This window comes from Mchenga conophoros, linkage group LG15 (assembly GCF_057382185.1).
Source record: "Mchenga conophoros isolate Kocher_MC1m ecotype Shallow Benthic linkage group LG15, M_conophoros_male_GT1.1, whole genome shotgun sequence".
Lineage (NCBI taxonomy): Eukaryota > Metazoa > Chordata > Actinopteri > Cichliformes > Cichlidae > Mchenga > Mchenga conophoros.
The window spans coordinates 19,311,442-19,328,120 of NC_140540.1; the positions used below are offsets into that span (position 1 = coordinate 19,311,442).

The 16,679-nt window shown below is 38.9% G+C and overlaps 2 protein-coding genes across 3 annotated transcripts in view; one reads left to right on the forward strand and one right to left on the reverse strand.

Annotated features, from left to right (window-relative positions):
* The window catches only part of LOC146558206 (exostosin-1), a 353,884-nt gene that overhangs the window by 146,430 nt on the left and 190,775 nt on the right, over positions 1-16,679 (forward strand). The window lies entirely within an intron of this gene.
* LOC146558208 (E3 SUMO-protein ligase ZBED1-like) lies at positions 7,147-9,001 on the reverse strand. Its single transcript, XM_085246147.1, has 2 exons — positions 8,003-9,001; positions 7,147-7,838 (listed from the first exon to the last, which is right to left on the reverse strand). The coding sequence occupies exons 1-2, from the start codon at positions 8,875-8,877 to the stop codon at positions 7,163-7,165; spliced, it is 1,551 nt and encodes a 516-aa protein (XP_085102273.1). The 5' UTR covers positions 8,878-9,001; the 3' UTR covers positions 7,147-7,162.

A 16,679-nucleotide genomic window follows, 5' to 3' on the forward strand; every position in this document is an offset into this window, starting at 1 on the left:
AGCAACAAGTCTTTAGCAGCACTGTGGAGGAATTTTGACCCACTTTGCAAATTTGTTGTAATTCAGCCACATTGGGTTTTCGAGCATGAACTGCCTTTTTAAGGTCATGCCACAGCATCTCAATGGGATTCAGCTCAGAACTTTCACTAGGCCAGTTCAAAGTCTTTATTTTGTTTTTCTCGTCATTTAGAAGTGAATTTGCTGGTCTATTTTGGATCATTGTCCTGCAGCAATGATCCAAGTGTGCTTCAGCTTCAGGTCGCCAACAGATGGACTGACATTCTCCTTTAGGATGTTTTTGTATACAGCAGAATTCATGGTTTCAATTACTATAGCAAGTCTTCCAGGTCCTGAGGTAGCAAAAAAGCCCCAGAACATCACACAACCACCACCATATTTTACTGTTGGTATGATGTTCATTCATGATTTTTGGCAAATATGAGATGAGCATTGATGTTTCTTTTGCTCGTCACTGGTTTTCTCCTAAAGCCTCTCATATATGTCATTTTCGCCCAGTCGCTTTCTTATTGCTGAATCATGAAGTCTGACCTTAACTGCGAAATGTGAAGCCTGCAATTCTTTCATGTTGTTTTGGGTTCTCTTGTGACTGCCTGGATGAGTTGTCAATGTGTTCTTGGAGTAATTTTGGTAGGCCGGTCACTCCTGGGAAAGTTCACCATCTTTGTTTTCTCCATTTGCGTATAGTCGCTCTCACCGTGGCCCGCTGGAGTCCCACAGCTTTAGAAATAGCTTTGTAACCTTTTCCAGTGACTTTGTTTCTCAGGTGTTTCTTTAAATTGTGGTGTGAAATGTTGTTTTTTGAGATCTTCTAGCTTGCTTTACTTTCTCAGACAGGTTCTATTTAAACGATTTCTTGAGTAAACAGGTCTGGCAGTATTTAGGCCTTAGTGTGTTTAGTAAAAGTGAACTCAGCTTTCAAAAAAAATATGGTTAGTCACAGTTAATTCATTTAACAAGAGCAGCAATTACTTTTTCACATAAGACCAGGTAAGTTTGGGTAGCTTTTCTCCTGTAATCAATGAAACCATCATTTAAAAACTGCATTTACTCTGCACTGTAATGTAAATTTGTGGTCAATGATCTGAAGCATGTAAATATAACAAACATGCAAAAAACCCTAGGAAATCAGGAAGGGGGCAAACACCTTTTCACGCCACAGTATAAGGGAAAGTTCCCCTAATAATACATTTTACATTTGAGTTTCTCACATTTGACTCAGTTTCGGGTCCAGCCTCAAGTGCCCATTGAGGAGCAGCAGTTTTTTCCCAGTTTTTAAAATGATTTTAGCCCCTGAGGTTGGCACTTTCTGATGTAAAATGGTAACTGCACAGAAGTTTAATCTGTGTAAGTCCAGGGTTTAGGCATACTAGAGTTACAGTCTACAGTGTAGAACAGGAGGAACGTGAAGATGACATATCCCCGCGGCCTGTCTGCCCTCGACGGACAATGTTTCGCTCCGATCAGCAGATCAAGACCTGATCACTTTACATAGGGATGCATTGTAACCTCTGTAACTACACACACGTGTACACACCTACAGAATAGCTGGGGTTCAGGTCAGAAGCAGATATGCTGGAGTCTGCTGCCCATCATAGCTGCATTGATTTCCTTTCTCCTGCGTCAGGCTGTCTTGTCAACAGACTCCTCTAGATGAATTATTCACAGGACAGCCCTGCCAGGATCTGTAAATAAATACTTAACTAATATTGGCCTCTACAACCCACAGTGCTCAGCTTACTGTGAGGGGGGCTTTGAAGGAAAATGAAGACAGCAACACAAAATTGGCCCTGAAGATAAGTTTTCATCCATCCTTGTTGGAATCTGTTAAGTGTTTAATCGCTGGCTTATTTGTGGTGATCTCAAACCGCAATAGTGTTTCCTCCCCTGATGCTGTATAATCAGAGTCTTGGTAGAATTGATTACATGTATAGTGCTAATTAAATTATTAAGTCAAACAAACTGTAGCTTTGTTATACTGTTGTTTTTTACATCTCAATAGACTGCGCGAAAACTATTTTTCACATTAAAGGGAAACAACAGATAACAAATTATATTTCCTCGTCTTGCTGATCTTTCATAATTAGCAAGAGTTCGTAATGCTGATGAAATGTAACTTTGAAGGAAGCATTCCATCTAATGCAAGTTATTTTTAATATTTAGAAGAAGAAAAAACAAAAGTGTGACACATGTTTTCACACTCGAGGCACAAATCACTCTTCTTCACACTGTTCTTCACGCAATACTCAGTGGAGAAATGACCATATGGAGCAAAGTGTTAAACAACATTCACAGGCTTCTGTCTGTTCATCAGCCTTCACACAGTGTGTATACCAAAGCAAAACCCACCTTGAGGCATTTTTGATGCTGTATCAAGCAAAAACAATATAGCAGGAAAAGAGCATCATTAGACTGGCTGTAGAGTAGCTCTAATTACACTAATGGGCTCTCTTGAAATGTATCTCTCCCTATTTTTAGGTGTGTCTACAGTAAAATCCTCTTAGGAGCTTTGTGCAGCATATACAATAATAGTACACGCGATAATGATTAAATAGTGCCCTAACATAGACATTATTAAATAAAGCCCATTTCTTGACTACTTCAGAGCAAGCAGAGATGCTTCGCTCCAGTGGCTTTGTTACCAGTTCACAGAACAGCCACCTTTAGAGGCAGATCTCTGATAAGGCCAGGCAAGATGTCAGAAACCCATGATGTCTTTTTTTCAGATGTCTGACTCCTTAACCCAAAATGTTCACCAGTCTTCCTATCTGACACTCTGTACACTTGTGTATTTTGTCTACAGCCATGTAACGTTTTCTTCCACTTTCCCATAACTTCCTTTTATTCCAGTTTTATAGATTTTAGACTTCTGGACCACAAAAAGTGCTAAAGTTTTAAAACTTTAAATTGCTTTCTTTTGTTACAGACAATAGTAGTAGTACAGGAACAATGAAGAAATGCAGTACACAGTCAGCCATCATGGAGAACCCAGAAATCTACTTCACACCAGTACAATCGTCCTCATTTTGTGGCTTTTTATCTGAGTAATATGTAATACATAGTAAAATGACTGTGTTAGATTGTAGATTGTTTTAAAAAGGGGGGTGTGCAGTCATGTTATGATTGCCACGCTTCATAGGTTTAATCTTGCAGTGTGAAGCAGCAGGTCTTAACCTCGATTTGTGACCGTCTTTCATTTTATGAGCTTTGGATTAAAACATCTGCCATGTGGTGTATGCTACACATAACGAGGTTTGTAATAAGATCAGCCTGCGTGACACTGGGATCACAGCTATTTCTCTGTTACAAAGCCTCTTTCCTCTTTTAGACTTTCATCTGAGCAGACAGATTTTTTTCTCTGTATGGATTTGGTGGACTGACAGAAGCAAAGGAGTCTTTTTCTTTCTGTCTTCTCAGTGTGCCACTCTCTCTCTCAGCGTCAAGCTTAACCATTTTGTAAATGACATGTTAGAAAAGCATTGTATTGTCAGTAACATTTTTTTTGTTAGTGCAGCTGTGTACACTCCCTTCATGATGAATCAACTAAAAGTATCGTTTTTAGGATTCAAGTCAGTTTTTCGCCTCTCTATTGTGTTTAAACTTTGTAAGACTGCTGGCTTGACTGCATTTGTGCTGATACTGTATTGCTTTCAGCAAATGACCAGTGTGAACTTTCTTTTATGGCTTTGTTATGTGTGTGCACATTTGCGTTTAACAACAGATAAAAACAGATATAACAAGACGCATTTTTCCTTTATGGCTAACAGTTGACAACAGACCTCCTGCTGAGATTTTAAGAAACTGGAACGATGACTCAAAACTTACTTTAATCGCTTTACACAGCATGAAGAGATTGTGTATGTGTTTTAATGTTTCTGTGTTGTAACTCACTGAGGATTTTGCTCCTTGTATATACCAAAGAAGCATAGATAATTTTTACCACAGTGTTGTCATGTCTTTGTGACTCATTGAGGTAAAATCCCAGTCACACAGACCAGGTGGCCAGTTGGTGACCTCTGACAATATCTGGTTTGTATGGTTGGCCAGGTTGGTGATTGAGAAGATTGTTCGGCATCAAAATAAAGGTTGCCTTTCAAAATGTGTAGGTTGCAGTAGTCCAACTGGTCAAGGAATACACGTTTCTCTACTGATTGAAGGTTTCCAGTCTCTAGGCCTATGTGACTGAAGCCTAACAAAGTACATTTTAACCCTTTATAATGAAATCTATACTGTGCAGTATGGCCAATTTGTGTCTTTATGTCAATTCCAAATAAGAAGTTGGAGTTCATTGCTGTTCTCTATGTAATGCAAAAGCATACATTCCTCACTGAGAAACTGAGACACTACCTCAGTGCCTGTGAAGGTAAGTTCCTTAGCAGTATGCTGGACTACACATTATCTCAAGAGCTCATATAGTCCTCTGATGCAACAACAATAACCTGAGATACATTTATTCCTTTTTGATGGAGAAGGGAAAAAGGGACTAACAAGTAAACGTATCTGTTAGTAAAGAGGAAAAGTCTGTGTGCAAAAAGTTATAGAGCAAATTTGTTCAGAAAGGATAGCAGCATGTCTACAAGTGAGAATGGCAAGTGAATGCTTTTCATTCAGCATGACGTCAAAAAAATGTAAATTTTTGTAGGCCTAAGGTATTTCTGTCAAGTTGTCTAAAAGTTAAACATTTTGTTGCCCAGTGTTAAAACATACAGGGAGCTGAAAAACAGTGACGATACAAAGACAGAAACAAAGTCTGGAAAAGAGAGAGATATAATTGCTCTGGGGGATTGTATCCGCATTCAGCCACTACTGGGGAGATTGGTGACATCCACCATATTGATTAGTGCATTTAATGCTAACACACACACACACACACACACACACACACACACACACACACACACACACATCAATGCTGGGATAGCACAATGTGATTCCATAGCCACTCTCCCAGTTCCAAACCTGATATGCTTTAGCTAATTCTACACTTCTTTTCTACTTCTTTCTTCTACTGATATGTTTCTCTGTGTCTTCTTTACTTTACACTTTCTTTCTAACTGTATGTTCTGTACAGCTGGTCTCAAGGTGACATAGAGAAAAACCTGTTAAAAAGAAACTTTCAAGTTCATCAAATTGTATTTAAGTCAGTTGCTGGAACGTAAAATCCGTGCGTGGACATTACACATGACTTATTTAGCTGTTTTGAAATGAGGCATAATGTGGGAGGAGTCAGTCTGCCTGAGAAACCAAAAGACACTGAAAGCTCATATTGTAACAATCTGTTTATCACAAAGGCAACCCACCCTAAAGTGTTCCCTACTTTACCCTCTCAAATAATTTATGCATCATTCAGTAAGACTTCAACCAAAGTTGTTACAGTATGCAGCAGCACACTGTATGAATTGAGGAGTGGACCCAAAATCTAGACACAAAGGAACATGAGACTAAACTTGAATATTAACAAAAGGCAAGCCTTTTAATATGGCTAAAAGGTGGGGAAACAAAAGGCACATGCACACTGGGGAGAAACTAACTAGAACTAAACTGGGAAAACTGAATGCTGAAGACAAAGAGCAAAACCTTGAATGTGGAAAATCCTGGCGACATGGAAACATGTCTCCTGACAAAGACTGAATGAGAAAACACAAACTAAATACACACAGGAGGATAATGAGGGAATGGGGAACAGGTGGGAACATAGCTGGGACAAATCAGACCTAACAAGACAAGGGGAAGCAAAACTAGACACAATGCACATAGGGCAAGGACTTTCACAATAAAACAGGAAACAGAATGTAATGCAGACATGACAACACGAACTTGATAACATAAGCAGTGTTGGTCAAGTTACTTGAAAAAAGTAATCGGTAACTAATTACTGATTACTTCCCCCAAAAAGTAATCCCGTTACTTTACTGATTACTTATTTTCAAAAGTAATTAATTACTTGGTTACTTTTTAAAAACACGATTTACAATCTGAAGAGGTGATAAAGCGATAGATCTTTCAGCCCAATTCTACTTTTTCTACATAATCCATCATACAAAATGTAATCAAATGGAAAAGTCTCTTTTTTTAACTTGTTTTATCAGTTTTAATCTTTTAACTTTATGCATCAAGCAAAAATTTAATTATATGCAACATTCTCTGACTTGAATAAATTAGTTTAACATTTAAACCTATTTTCTACACATTCCAGCACATAAAATAAAATATTTTTTGTGTTTACACTCACTCTCACAGCAGAAAATAAATAAAGTCAAAGACTCAGCGGTCCTGTTGCACTATTTTCACCTGACACTAGCAAAACTAGTGTCTGTCCGTCAGAGGATAGACTTTAAAGTTCTGATGCTGGCCTATAAAGCTCTGAATGGTTTAGGACCAAAATACATCAATGACCTCCTGACCCAGTATGAACCATCCAGATCCCTCAGGTCATCTGGATCCGGTCTTTTATCAGTTCCCAGAGTCAGAACCAGACACGGAAAACCAGAAAGCCTCAGATCAGCTGAAACACTCAGTTTATTTAAATCCAGGTTGAAGACTCACCTGTTCTCAGCTGCATTTGAATAAAGCACCAAATCCACACTTTAAGCTTAAATTTCAAAACTTACATTAACTACTGATTTTATCTACTGTTCTGATTTTATCTGTTTTGATTTTATATACTGTTGTTTGTTTGTTTGTTAATTAGTTAGTTAGTTTATTTGCTTGTTTTAATCAATTTTAAATAGTGCTGTCAATAGATTAAAAAAAATTAACTAACTAATCTCACAATTTTCTGTTATTAATTGCGATTAATCTCAATTACTTTATTAATAGCCTGGCTCCAATTACATTTTTTTTATTCTTTATATTTTAAGATTGTAACAGACATTTATGCAACACAATGAAGTAAATGCAGAATAAACACAAAGAATGTATGCTGAAATTCAAAGAGAATTTTAATAGTTTTCATCAATCTTTAACACAGTGAAAACTTACAAAAAACCTTTAAGGCCATCAACAGTGACTGAACCCAGGCCTACAGGTTAAAGTGAATATCATAACAATAAAGGGTGCACAAAACTCAGTATTTAAAACACAAAAAGACACAGCTGAAAACCCAGAATGTTGAACATTTTTCACTTCAAAGGAGCAATCTGGATTAGTCCTTCTTTGCACTCAGCCAGTTACTGAGGCAGACTATTCTGTTTACATTGTCTGATGACAAAGAAGCACGCTTCTTTTGAATGATGTGACCTGAGAGTGAGAATAATCTCTCACAAGGCACTGTGGTTGCAGGGGTTGACAGGTACTTGCGTGCAATAGGTGCCAGCCTGGCATGTGCTCCTTCTCTCTTTAACCACCACTGTAGTGGACACTCTCCTATGTCAATTTTGGGCTCTGCTTTGTACAGATTCAGACAGCAGTCTATAGCATCTTCCTCTTCCTCTGTATCTGAATCAGGAGAACCCAGCAAGCAGATGGACATCTTGCTCTTCTTTGGTGAGGGTTCCTCTGTTGTCTGAGCAGATGGTTGGTGTGCATCCGTCTCTGACATCAGAAGGTCATGTACTGATGCCCACACCTCTCTTCTTTCATCTTTGGAAAGGCATTTAAGATCTTTAAACCTGGGATCAAGGGCAGTAGCAATCTTCAGCCATGTGAGATTGCTGCTGTCCCTCCGCTGAGCTAGGTCTGTGGTAAAAATCTTCTTAAACCTCAAAACGTAGACTGGGTCATCATCTGAGGGCTCCATAATCCTGAACAAATGACACAAGGCTGGCAACACCATGGAACAAGAGACATACCGCTCTCCTCCCAGCAGTTCGGTAACATATCTGCAATAGAAAGATCAAGTCTGTATTTTTCTATTAATCACACAGAGACAAACATAAAAACTACATATGAAAATACACAGAGAGGTGGAGGTGGAGAACATACTTGAAAACAAAGCTAGAATGCAAAGATAGACACACAATCATGAGAAACAAAATGTATTTACCTGCAAGGTTCCAGTAGTTCCTCCAGCTTTTGCAGTCTGTCAAGCTCCTGGTCAGTCAACATAGTCACCTTGCTGTTTTGTTGAGTCAGGATGGTGGTCAGCCCAAATTTGTTTCTCTGGATCCGCTTGATCATCTCTAGGGTGGAGTTCCATCTTGTTGGAACGTCCTGAACAAGCGGTTCTGTTTGATGTCCATGTGCAGCTTGCTGTGCCTTTAATTCCTGAGCGTTTGCTGGACTTTTCCATTCGTTTGCAACATTCAGAAAATGGTCAGCACACGCCTCAGCATAGTGTCTCTCTTCAGTTTTACTCACTGTTAGTGCAAACGATTGCATAGTCCAGTCGTTATCAATAAAATGCGCCATGACCCCCAAGTAATTATCGTTGTTCACCGAAGTCCAGTGGTCTCCGGTGAGAGCGACATTCCTTACTTGCACAAGCTTGCTGGACTGCTGAGCCCTCTGGTCCCCATACAAAGTGTGCAGTCTCGACACAATGGTTCCTCTCGAGGGCAGATTGTAACACTCATCTCCTGATGCAGCACGAATGACTTCTCTCAGTCCATCATCTTCTACTATGCTAACTGGTCGGCAGTTTTTAGCTATCCAAACAACCAAGGAATTGGTTACCTTTTCTCTCACATTTTTTGTTATTCGTCCACAAGCACCATACTCCTGAAGCGTAGACTGGCGAGGTCCCGTAGAGGTGGATTCAGTTGGGTGTTTTGCTCTCAGGTGATACGCCAGTGATGAACTGCTTCTGTGGTACTTGAATTCAGCGTTGCAAATTGTGCATCTTACTCTCGTTTTGTCCAACAAGCCATCAGGCAACTTCTTAAAGAGAAACTTTCCACCCAAAAGTCCGCCCTCGTCCATGCTTGCGTGTGTTAGCTAGTGTTAGCTAGATAGTAGCATGGTGTCACTTCTTCTTCTAATCATTTCTGTCAGGCCAAACGCCAGCATAGCACACTGTTGCCCCCTCCTCCAGAGGTGCTCATGAATTTAAAGGTCTTAGATTACACGAAATTAATAAAAAAACAAAATCAGCGTTAAATTTTTTTAATGCATTAAACATTTCGCGTTGATCTTAACAATTAACGCGATAATTTTGACAGCACTAATTTTAAATCATGCTTTTTATTTGTTCTTGTTTCTAATGTCTCTGTAAAGCACTTTGAATCACCTTGTTGTTGAATTGTGCTATACAAATAAACTTGCCTTGCCTTGCCTGTAAAGCAGGACTGCGGGAGGCGGAGGTTTACCCTGGTGCAGGTGTGCCACGGTCAGTTGAAGAATCCGCGACTTTCTCTGTGAGTTTCCCATTACGTCGTTGCGCACTCGGTGCTTGCTTGGAAGTTTAGGGTTTTTTTTCGCTGTAAAAAGAAGTTTTCTTCCCACGCACGAAGGACACTAATGTTTTTGTCACTTTTTATGGAATCAAACTCAAAGTAAGGTCAGTACTTCCACGCTTTAAACGCTGCACACTCATACTCTCTCCCACAATCGATATGTGATCCATTGTTGATCTGCACACAGCTGTTGTCACTAACGGCGCACTCGCTTACGTCACTGTCGTGAGACATTCTCGCAAAAAATCACGGTTTTAGTAACGCAGTAACGCAGCGTTCCTACGGGAAAGTAACGGTAATCTAATTACCGTTTTTGCAATAGTAATCCCTTACTTTACTCGTTACTTGAAAAAAGTAATCAGGTTACAGTAACGCGTTACAAGTAACGCGTTACTGCCCATCTCTGAACATAAGACAAACAAACATGAAACACATAAAGTTAAACTTAGATATAGTGGAAGAAAACACAAGGGGAATCTAATAAACAAATGAATTTAACTAACCTAACAAACTTAAACATAAACATTGACATCCAAATAAACTAAAACTTAAAACGCTGGGTCAACAGACCCGGGAATGTGACAAAAGTGGCCTTAAACTCATTGGGAAAGTGAAGTCCCAAACCCAGGATCTGAGCACTGTTTTCCCCCAAACTTCACTACAGTCACACCCTGCTGGCCATCAGAAAGAATGCAGGGTTTGGCTTAACTTTTCAAACTTAAAATGCATTCATCTTTTACACAGAGATGCAGGGACTAGATTGCCCTTAACAGTACAGGTATTTTATTTGTAGACAGCAGCAACTTACTACATTACTTTGTATTATTAAAATGTATAATTGTGTGCTGAGTCAATTAAATAGATTCGGTTTATTGAGATAATTTTGTATATCCATGTACTCATAAAATTATATTTTAAACACTTAAATAAAAAATATTATCAAGAAAAATATCCAGATGTGCTTCCCGGAGACATAAAAATAAGACTATGAGCATTGCTTTTCTTTCATTTAATATTTACATATTTTATCCGTGTAGTAGGATTGAATTATTATTTAAAAAAACCAAACAGATGAAAAATTAACCTTTATGTGGCCACAAGTCCACAATCACTGGCTGGTGACAATTAGCTGAAGTTAACACAAGCAAAATAAGTGGTTTGGAGAAGATGAGGAAGGACAACAGACATCACGTTAATTGACCAGGGGAAAACTGAGGCCATAAATCTACAAAGGCCAATGTGGGAAATGGGTAACACGAGGGTGCATCAGAGACAAATCAAGGAATAATAAGATAAAGGAAGCAAAGCAAAACATAAGACACAAGGGACAACCCACCATATGTGGCAAATGGTTATTAAGTGAGGCTGAGCTTTTAAGGTCCGTTGCTTTTAAGGGTGCACAAGCTGATCCAAAAACTTGAACCATGAAGCAAAACTAGTGTCAAACATGTTCTCGTGTGTTGTATTTTCCCTGCTTTTGTTTAAAAATCCAACAAGTGCAAATTATCTTTATTTCCTAAAAGACCAATCATGTAGTCCAGTCATGATGAGGACAAGCATGCCGAACATCTGAACAGCGGAAGACGTTTGAAGTTATTCACTGTAACATTTGTGTGTAGCTGGCAATGAAAATCACATGAATGCTAATGTTATGATATCTGATCTTGAGCTATTTTGTGAGCATCAAGTGAAGTCTGCAATATGACTAAGTTAGGGGTCAGGCACCTGACTCTACTTTGCAGCCGAATTCATATTGACTCAGCTGTCACTGTGACATACAGACCTCTCATGCATTTGTTATGCAGATGTCAGGACCCTTGCTCACAGTATGACTGCCTCTTTCCTCTCTGCCTCCCTGGTTTGGTGAACCCTCCTCCTATATTAATGACATGTTGATAAAGAGCTCTCCCATTACACCCACACCCATCTTTAACCTTGATGCTGATCTGTGTTTGTGTGCGTCTGCCCTCTGTCATCACTCTTCTATTATTTACCACGCGTCTCTGTCTGGGAAGGGCTTGTGTGTGAGGCTAGCAATCGCTTCTAGGTAAACAACCACTGCCAATGACACGAATGACCCTCACACACACACAAACGCACACACACACATACCTTACTAACCTCATCCCTTCTCTGACCACATCTCATTTCAGATCGATATGTTTTAAGCGAGGCCTAAAACAAACTTTGCTTGCATGGCTGCTGTGTGTGTTTGTTTAATTTCATGGAGGATGCAGGTGTCATTTTCCAGGTCAGTCTATGGTGCCCTTTAGGTTGTCTTCAGGTGACAGTGAGAGATATCCATCCTCTCTATCTGTGACACCTCAGTATGCCTGCATGTCTCTTTCTGTAGCCAGATTAGCTGCTTCGGGGTTGGGTATAGATTTGTTTACATACATGCACACAGACTTTACATATAGAAGATTCATTTTAAAGTTACCTATATGTATAGATCTTTTGGCAGTGTTATAGAAAATCAGCCCTATGGGTCTAACTAATTATTTTTTTCAATCATAAGACACAAGCAATCCTCTGTGAGGTATTTTACTATCACTTCCGTCACTATTTAAGTTTATAAAATTGAACTGACCCTTTTTACTTGTTTCCCTGTAACTCATCCAGTGCAACTGCCTTATTTCCTTCATGTTTGTGTGGCTGTCACATGTTCAAAAAGGAGGGAAATGCACACATAGACCATTACATTTAATAGGGAGACACATATGCTCAGTTACTACAGAATGAATGACCAACAAATCAAGAAAAACTCATATGTAATCAGTCATTCTTCAATACTTCCCTAATTACCCTTGATTTAAGACTTTATTATTGATAATGATTTTCTTCTACTGTAGAACGGTCTGGGAGATACTAAATAAGTGAATCATTAGGTAATGAGTAATTCATAATTAGCGGTAACGTGATTATCTCCCCATTTTCTTTATGAGTTATTCCTTATTGACTCTAATTCAAACACTGAGCATCAACTGTTCATTCATTACTAATTACTCCAACATTTCTTATTCTTTGTGGCACCTCGAGTAAAGTGAATCATATTTACTAGTAGGGATGGGTACCGGTGTCCGGTGCCATGATGGCACCGGTTCTGACATAAACGGTAGTAACCAGACCGAAAAGCAGCGCACATTTCGGTGCTTTATTTCGGTGCTTTTTTTTCCTGAGCTGTGATACACTTCTAGCCAATCATTTTACGTGTCCGAGGATAGTAGGCGGGCCCAGGTACGTACGTTCTTTTATGCAGAGCTACAGATTAAAAATGTCCAAGGCGAAGTGGTCAAAAGTCTGGCTGTACTTCACAGCAAAATATGCAAACTCAGCAGCCTGCAACAAGTGCTTTAAGCTGATACTGTGATACTGTCAAAGGAGATAACACCAAGAATCCGATTAAACAGCTGGCGACGCATAGCGTTTTTTTTAAAAGCCGAGAAATGCGCCGTATTTGATAGCTTGCTGCGAGACCTCACACTGTGCACGTCGGGTGGGTTGCCAGTTATCGGACCCGGAGCAACATCCCCCAAAAACCCAAAGAATAGAGTCCTGGCCCCTAGCCCTGCCAGTGTAGCAGAAATGATGAGGATGATGATGCAGCAGCAGCCGTTCTTCTCTGCGTGCGTAGCTTAATGTTGTTAGTGTGTAATTTACGTTGAGTAGGCTAACCACGTTATTACATTAATGCAGGTAAGGTGAACTAGCAAACATCATCATAGCTACATGCGGCTGTCTTCTTGTTTGATGGCAGATACTCCCTTCACCCTGGCCAAAAAGGCTAAAATGACCAAAGAAAAAGTGGAAAACAGGTAAACATGAGAGGTTTTTGTATAAAGTTTGTGTTTGTCCATTGTTTAAGCACTGCTTCCAGCCAAGAGTGATACCATATATGCCACATAGCTGCAGAAAAGGCTAACATTGTTATCTTTTTACAAAAAAAACAGCTGAACATGAGAGGTTTTTGGACAAAGTTTGTGTTCTCCATTCTTTAAGCACCGGTTCGAGCACTGTTTAAGCACCGGCACTGTTTCAAAAGTACCGATTTGGCACCGGTATCGGATAAAACTATTGCTAAAAATTATTGCTTATTATATAATCCTGGATCAGGAATTATCAGGGTGTGATGAGTGTTTCAGGCCAATCTTTTTTTATTTTCAATTCTTTTATTTACTCATTCTTTCATAATTACATGTTACTGTTTTCCTTATTGTAAAGCAACAATGAAAAAAAGAATCTACCCACAGTCTGCATCAATGATATCACGACTTAAAAAAAAATATCCACACACGATTAAACTGTTGATACAGCCTAAGGCATGGTGCTGTAGACAGACAGACAGATGCTTTATTTAAGGGAAATTACTGTGTTACAGCAGCAGGATAAAGAATAAAAACACTACAGTTTACAGTAAATAAACAAAGTTAAAGTACAAGGAACATAGTGAGGGCCTTATGCTGTAAGAGCATGGAAATGTAAATATATAACAGTGATTTTAAATTAAAGAAGAGTAAAAAAAGTAAGGCTGGGATTGTGCAGCAGAGTATTAGGGTAGGGTGTTTGAGCTTAAAACTACTGATAACCTAGCAGCAGCTATTTGCAGCCAACCTGACTTGTGTCTGATGGTTTTTTGTTTTTTTTTGTTTTTTTTACCAAAGCACACCAAAAGAAAATATAGAGCATCTATTATCATTTTTTAAATGTGACAAATTATCACACAACAACGATCATGTTTCATTCTGAGCTGAGCGTTAACAAGAGTTCAGTTGTATATAAACCATAGTAGTACTTCAGCATGAACATTTTGATTGAGATGGTAAAAAAATCGTAGGCCTTGTAGCTTTAGAATCAGAATCAGAAAGGGTTTTATTGCCAAATGTTGAGCAGGGTTTAAGGGTTTTAGCTGTATTTTGTGAGTCAAAAGTAAAAGCATTAGAGACCTTGGTGTTTCCATAGAACACAAACCAACATTGAAACTCTTGTACTACCATGAAAGTGGTCACTTTAAAGCACCTGAACCTGAATACTGTATTCTCTTTGAGGCCCACTCCAAGAGCAAAAGAGACATTAACAACGACCCTCACTAATGCTAATCTTCAATAGGATTGTTTGTCCATTCATATCCTTACTGATCATGTTTTTCATCTACCTTCTTGTCTCCAGTGTTTTTCAGACAAACAAAAGATACACAATAAATTAGTTTTATTATGCCAATTCCAATTAAAAACTCACAAAGACAGCTTTAATTAAGCAATAACTCTTAGAATCTGATATGTATTTGATGTGAAGACTCACACAGCGACCTGGGAAGATAGCCGGGCTGTGGATTACTCAGAAAAAGAGACTCTAAGTTAGGTATTGTGGACAGTTTTTATGCGCTCCACCTACTGTACAACTCTGCATAAATCATGTTTTTAGCTTACACAATGTGTGTGTGTTTGCGTGAAACCGTCTGTGTTGACAAATGGTGTCCATGTGGACTGATGTGTAGAACTGCTCGCTGGCTATGGTCTATACTGAGCAGAAACCACAGGTAGTACAGAAAACTGCTAAACATTTGGTGTTTGAAGCCCCAAAAAGCAGAAACATCACCATCATCAAACTTATGAAGAGGATTTCCTTATCATCACTGGAAATAATAATACAAAATTAGATAAACATTTCCCTAGAAAAAACACAAACAGTGTTTGACTTTTAAAATTGCTGTTTTGTTGAGTAGTGCTGTTTGAAATATTGAGCTTTTTTAGATTTTCAATAAAACAATTAGACCCCTGCTTCTATGATTATTTGTAATTATTATTTTGTTTGCTTATGCATTTGTTGATTGCATTGCAAACCCAATGCTACAGAATGTAAGAATCTAAGGCATTTCTTCCAAACCAAATAGCTTTAAGCTGGTGTCAGATTCAGCATTCATAATGTGGCTTCCAACTAAGCTTTTGTCTTTGCTAATTGGAAGAAGAAAATATGATTAGATTTGAGATGAGGAATCAATTTATACTGTATATTTCTTTCACTGAGTGTTGAAAATGTTGAAATATGCCGTGTACACATCATTAATCAGTCTTTTTTATTTCAGCAGTCATTAGTAAGACTTCTTCACCCCAAGCCTTTTTGCATGCCTGGAGGAGGCAGTAACGCTTTGTAGTGCGTTACTGCTCTTTGTGGACCGACAGTATTATATTGTTAATACTGTCCTCATTCTAGACAATACATTTTTGTAAATTCACAGCATGATGCAGTACAGTATATGACCTCCTTATCCTGCACTAAACTGCCTTGTATTTTATGCAGCCTTTAAATAACACAGTTAGCACCCTAATTTCTGTTGTTTGATATTTTAGTGGTAACAAAAACACACACAACTTCAAATCATGGGCAGCACGGTGGCATGGTGGTTGGCCTCACAGCAAGAAGATCCTGAGTTTGACTTCACCATCTTGCCCAGGCTTTTCTGTGTAGAGTTTGCATGTTCCCCCATGTTTGCGTGGGTTCTTTCTAGGTACTCAGGCTTCCTCCCACAGTCCAAACACATGCACTTAGTGGGGTTATGTGATTCTAAATTACCCATAGGTGTGACTATGAATGGTGTCTTTCTCTCTGTGTTAGCCCTGCGACAGATTGGTACCAACTACCTGTGGTGGTTGAAGTAGGCTCCCGATCACCCACGACTCCTTAAGGATAAGTGCAAGAGAATGGATGGATTGATGGATGGATGGTGCAAATCCAATATCTGACTTAAAAATTCTAAAGGAAAAAAAGTGAGCTTACATGTAAGTTTAAAATTTTCAGTTTTGGGATTGTCACTGAGCAGTCTTACCTCTCCAGATAAATTTCCTTCTTCCTCTTCGCATCTATCTTTCATTCTTTTGTCTTTCTGGGAAAAACAGCACCTGTAGCTCTACCTAGCAGATACACTGTGTAACAAACTGCACAAAAACAGTTGATGTGTTTGCTGATGTTTGTTGAGAAAGGCTGCATTGTAAATGACAGGTCGCTTAAAAGCATTATGCCATTTATGCTCCCTTAGTGTTGTCTCTATTTAGGTCCAAAGACCTTGATGTGTAGAGGTCAGGCAATGAGTGTGAATTAATAACTTTCCCCAAATGTGTCCCCAGATCTGTTTACTCTTGCATGGAGCTTACATGTCTTTCCATATCTTAGCTCAATGTATCGCCACTGAGCCAAATTATGCACTGGCAAAAGACAGTTTATCAAATAAAATGTTTCTCTAGAGTGATATCACATATTGCTGGCATATTATACATACATTACACAGATTTGTACCTTAACTGAACTGAAAACAATGCTAATTGTAAAATATGT

Bases quoted from the DNA above. Each gene is read 5' to 3' on its own strand.
- LOC146558208 (XM_085246147.1), bottom strand. From the start codon at position 8,877: ATGGACGAGGGCGGACTTTTGGGTGGAAAGTTTCTCTTTAAGAAGTTG. The intron at 7,839-8,002 runs GTAAATACATTT...TTTCTATTGCAG, and splicing joins GAACTACTGGAACCTTGCAG to ATATGTTACCGAACTGCTGG.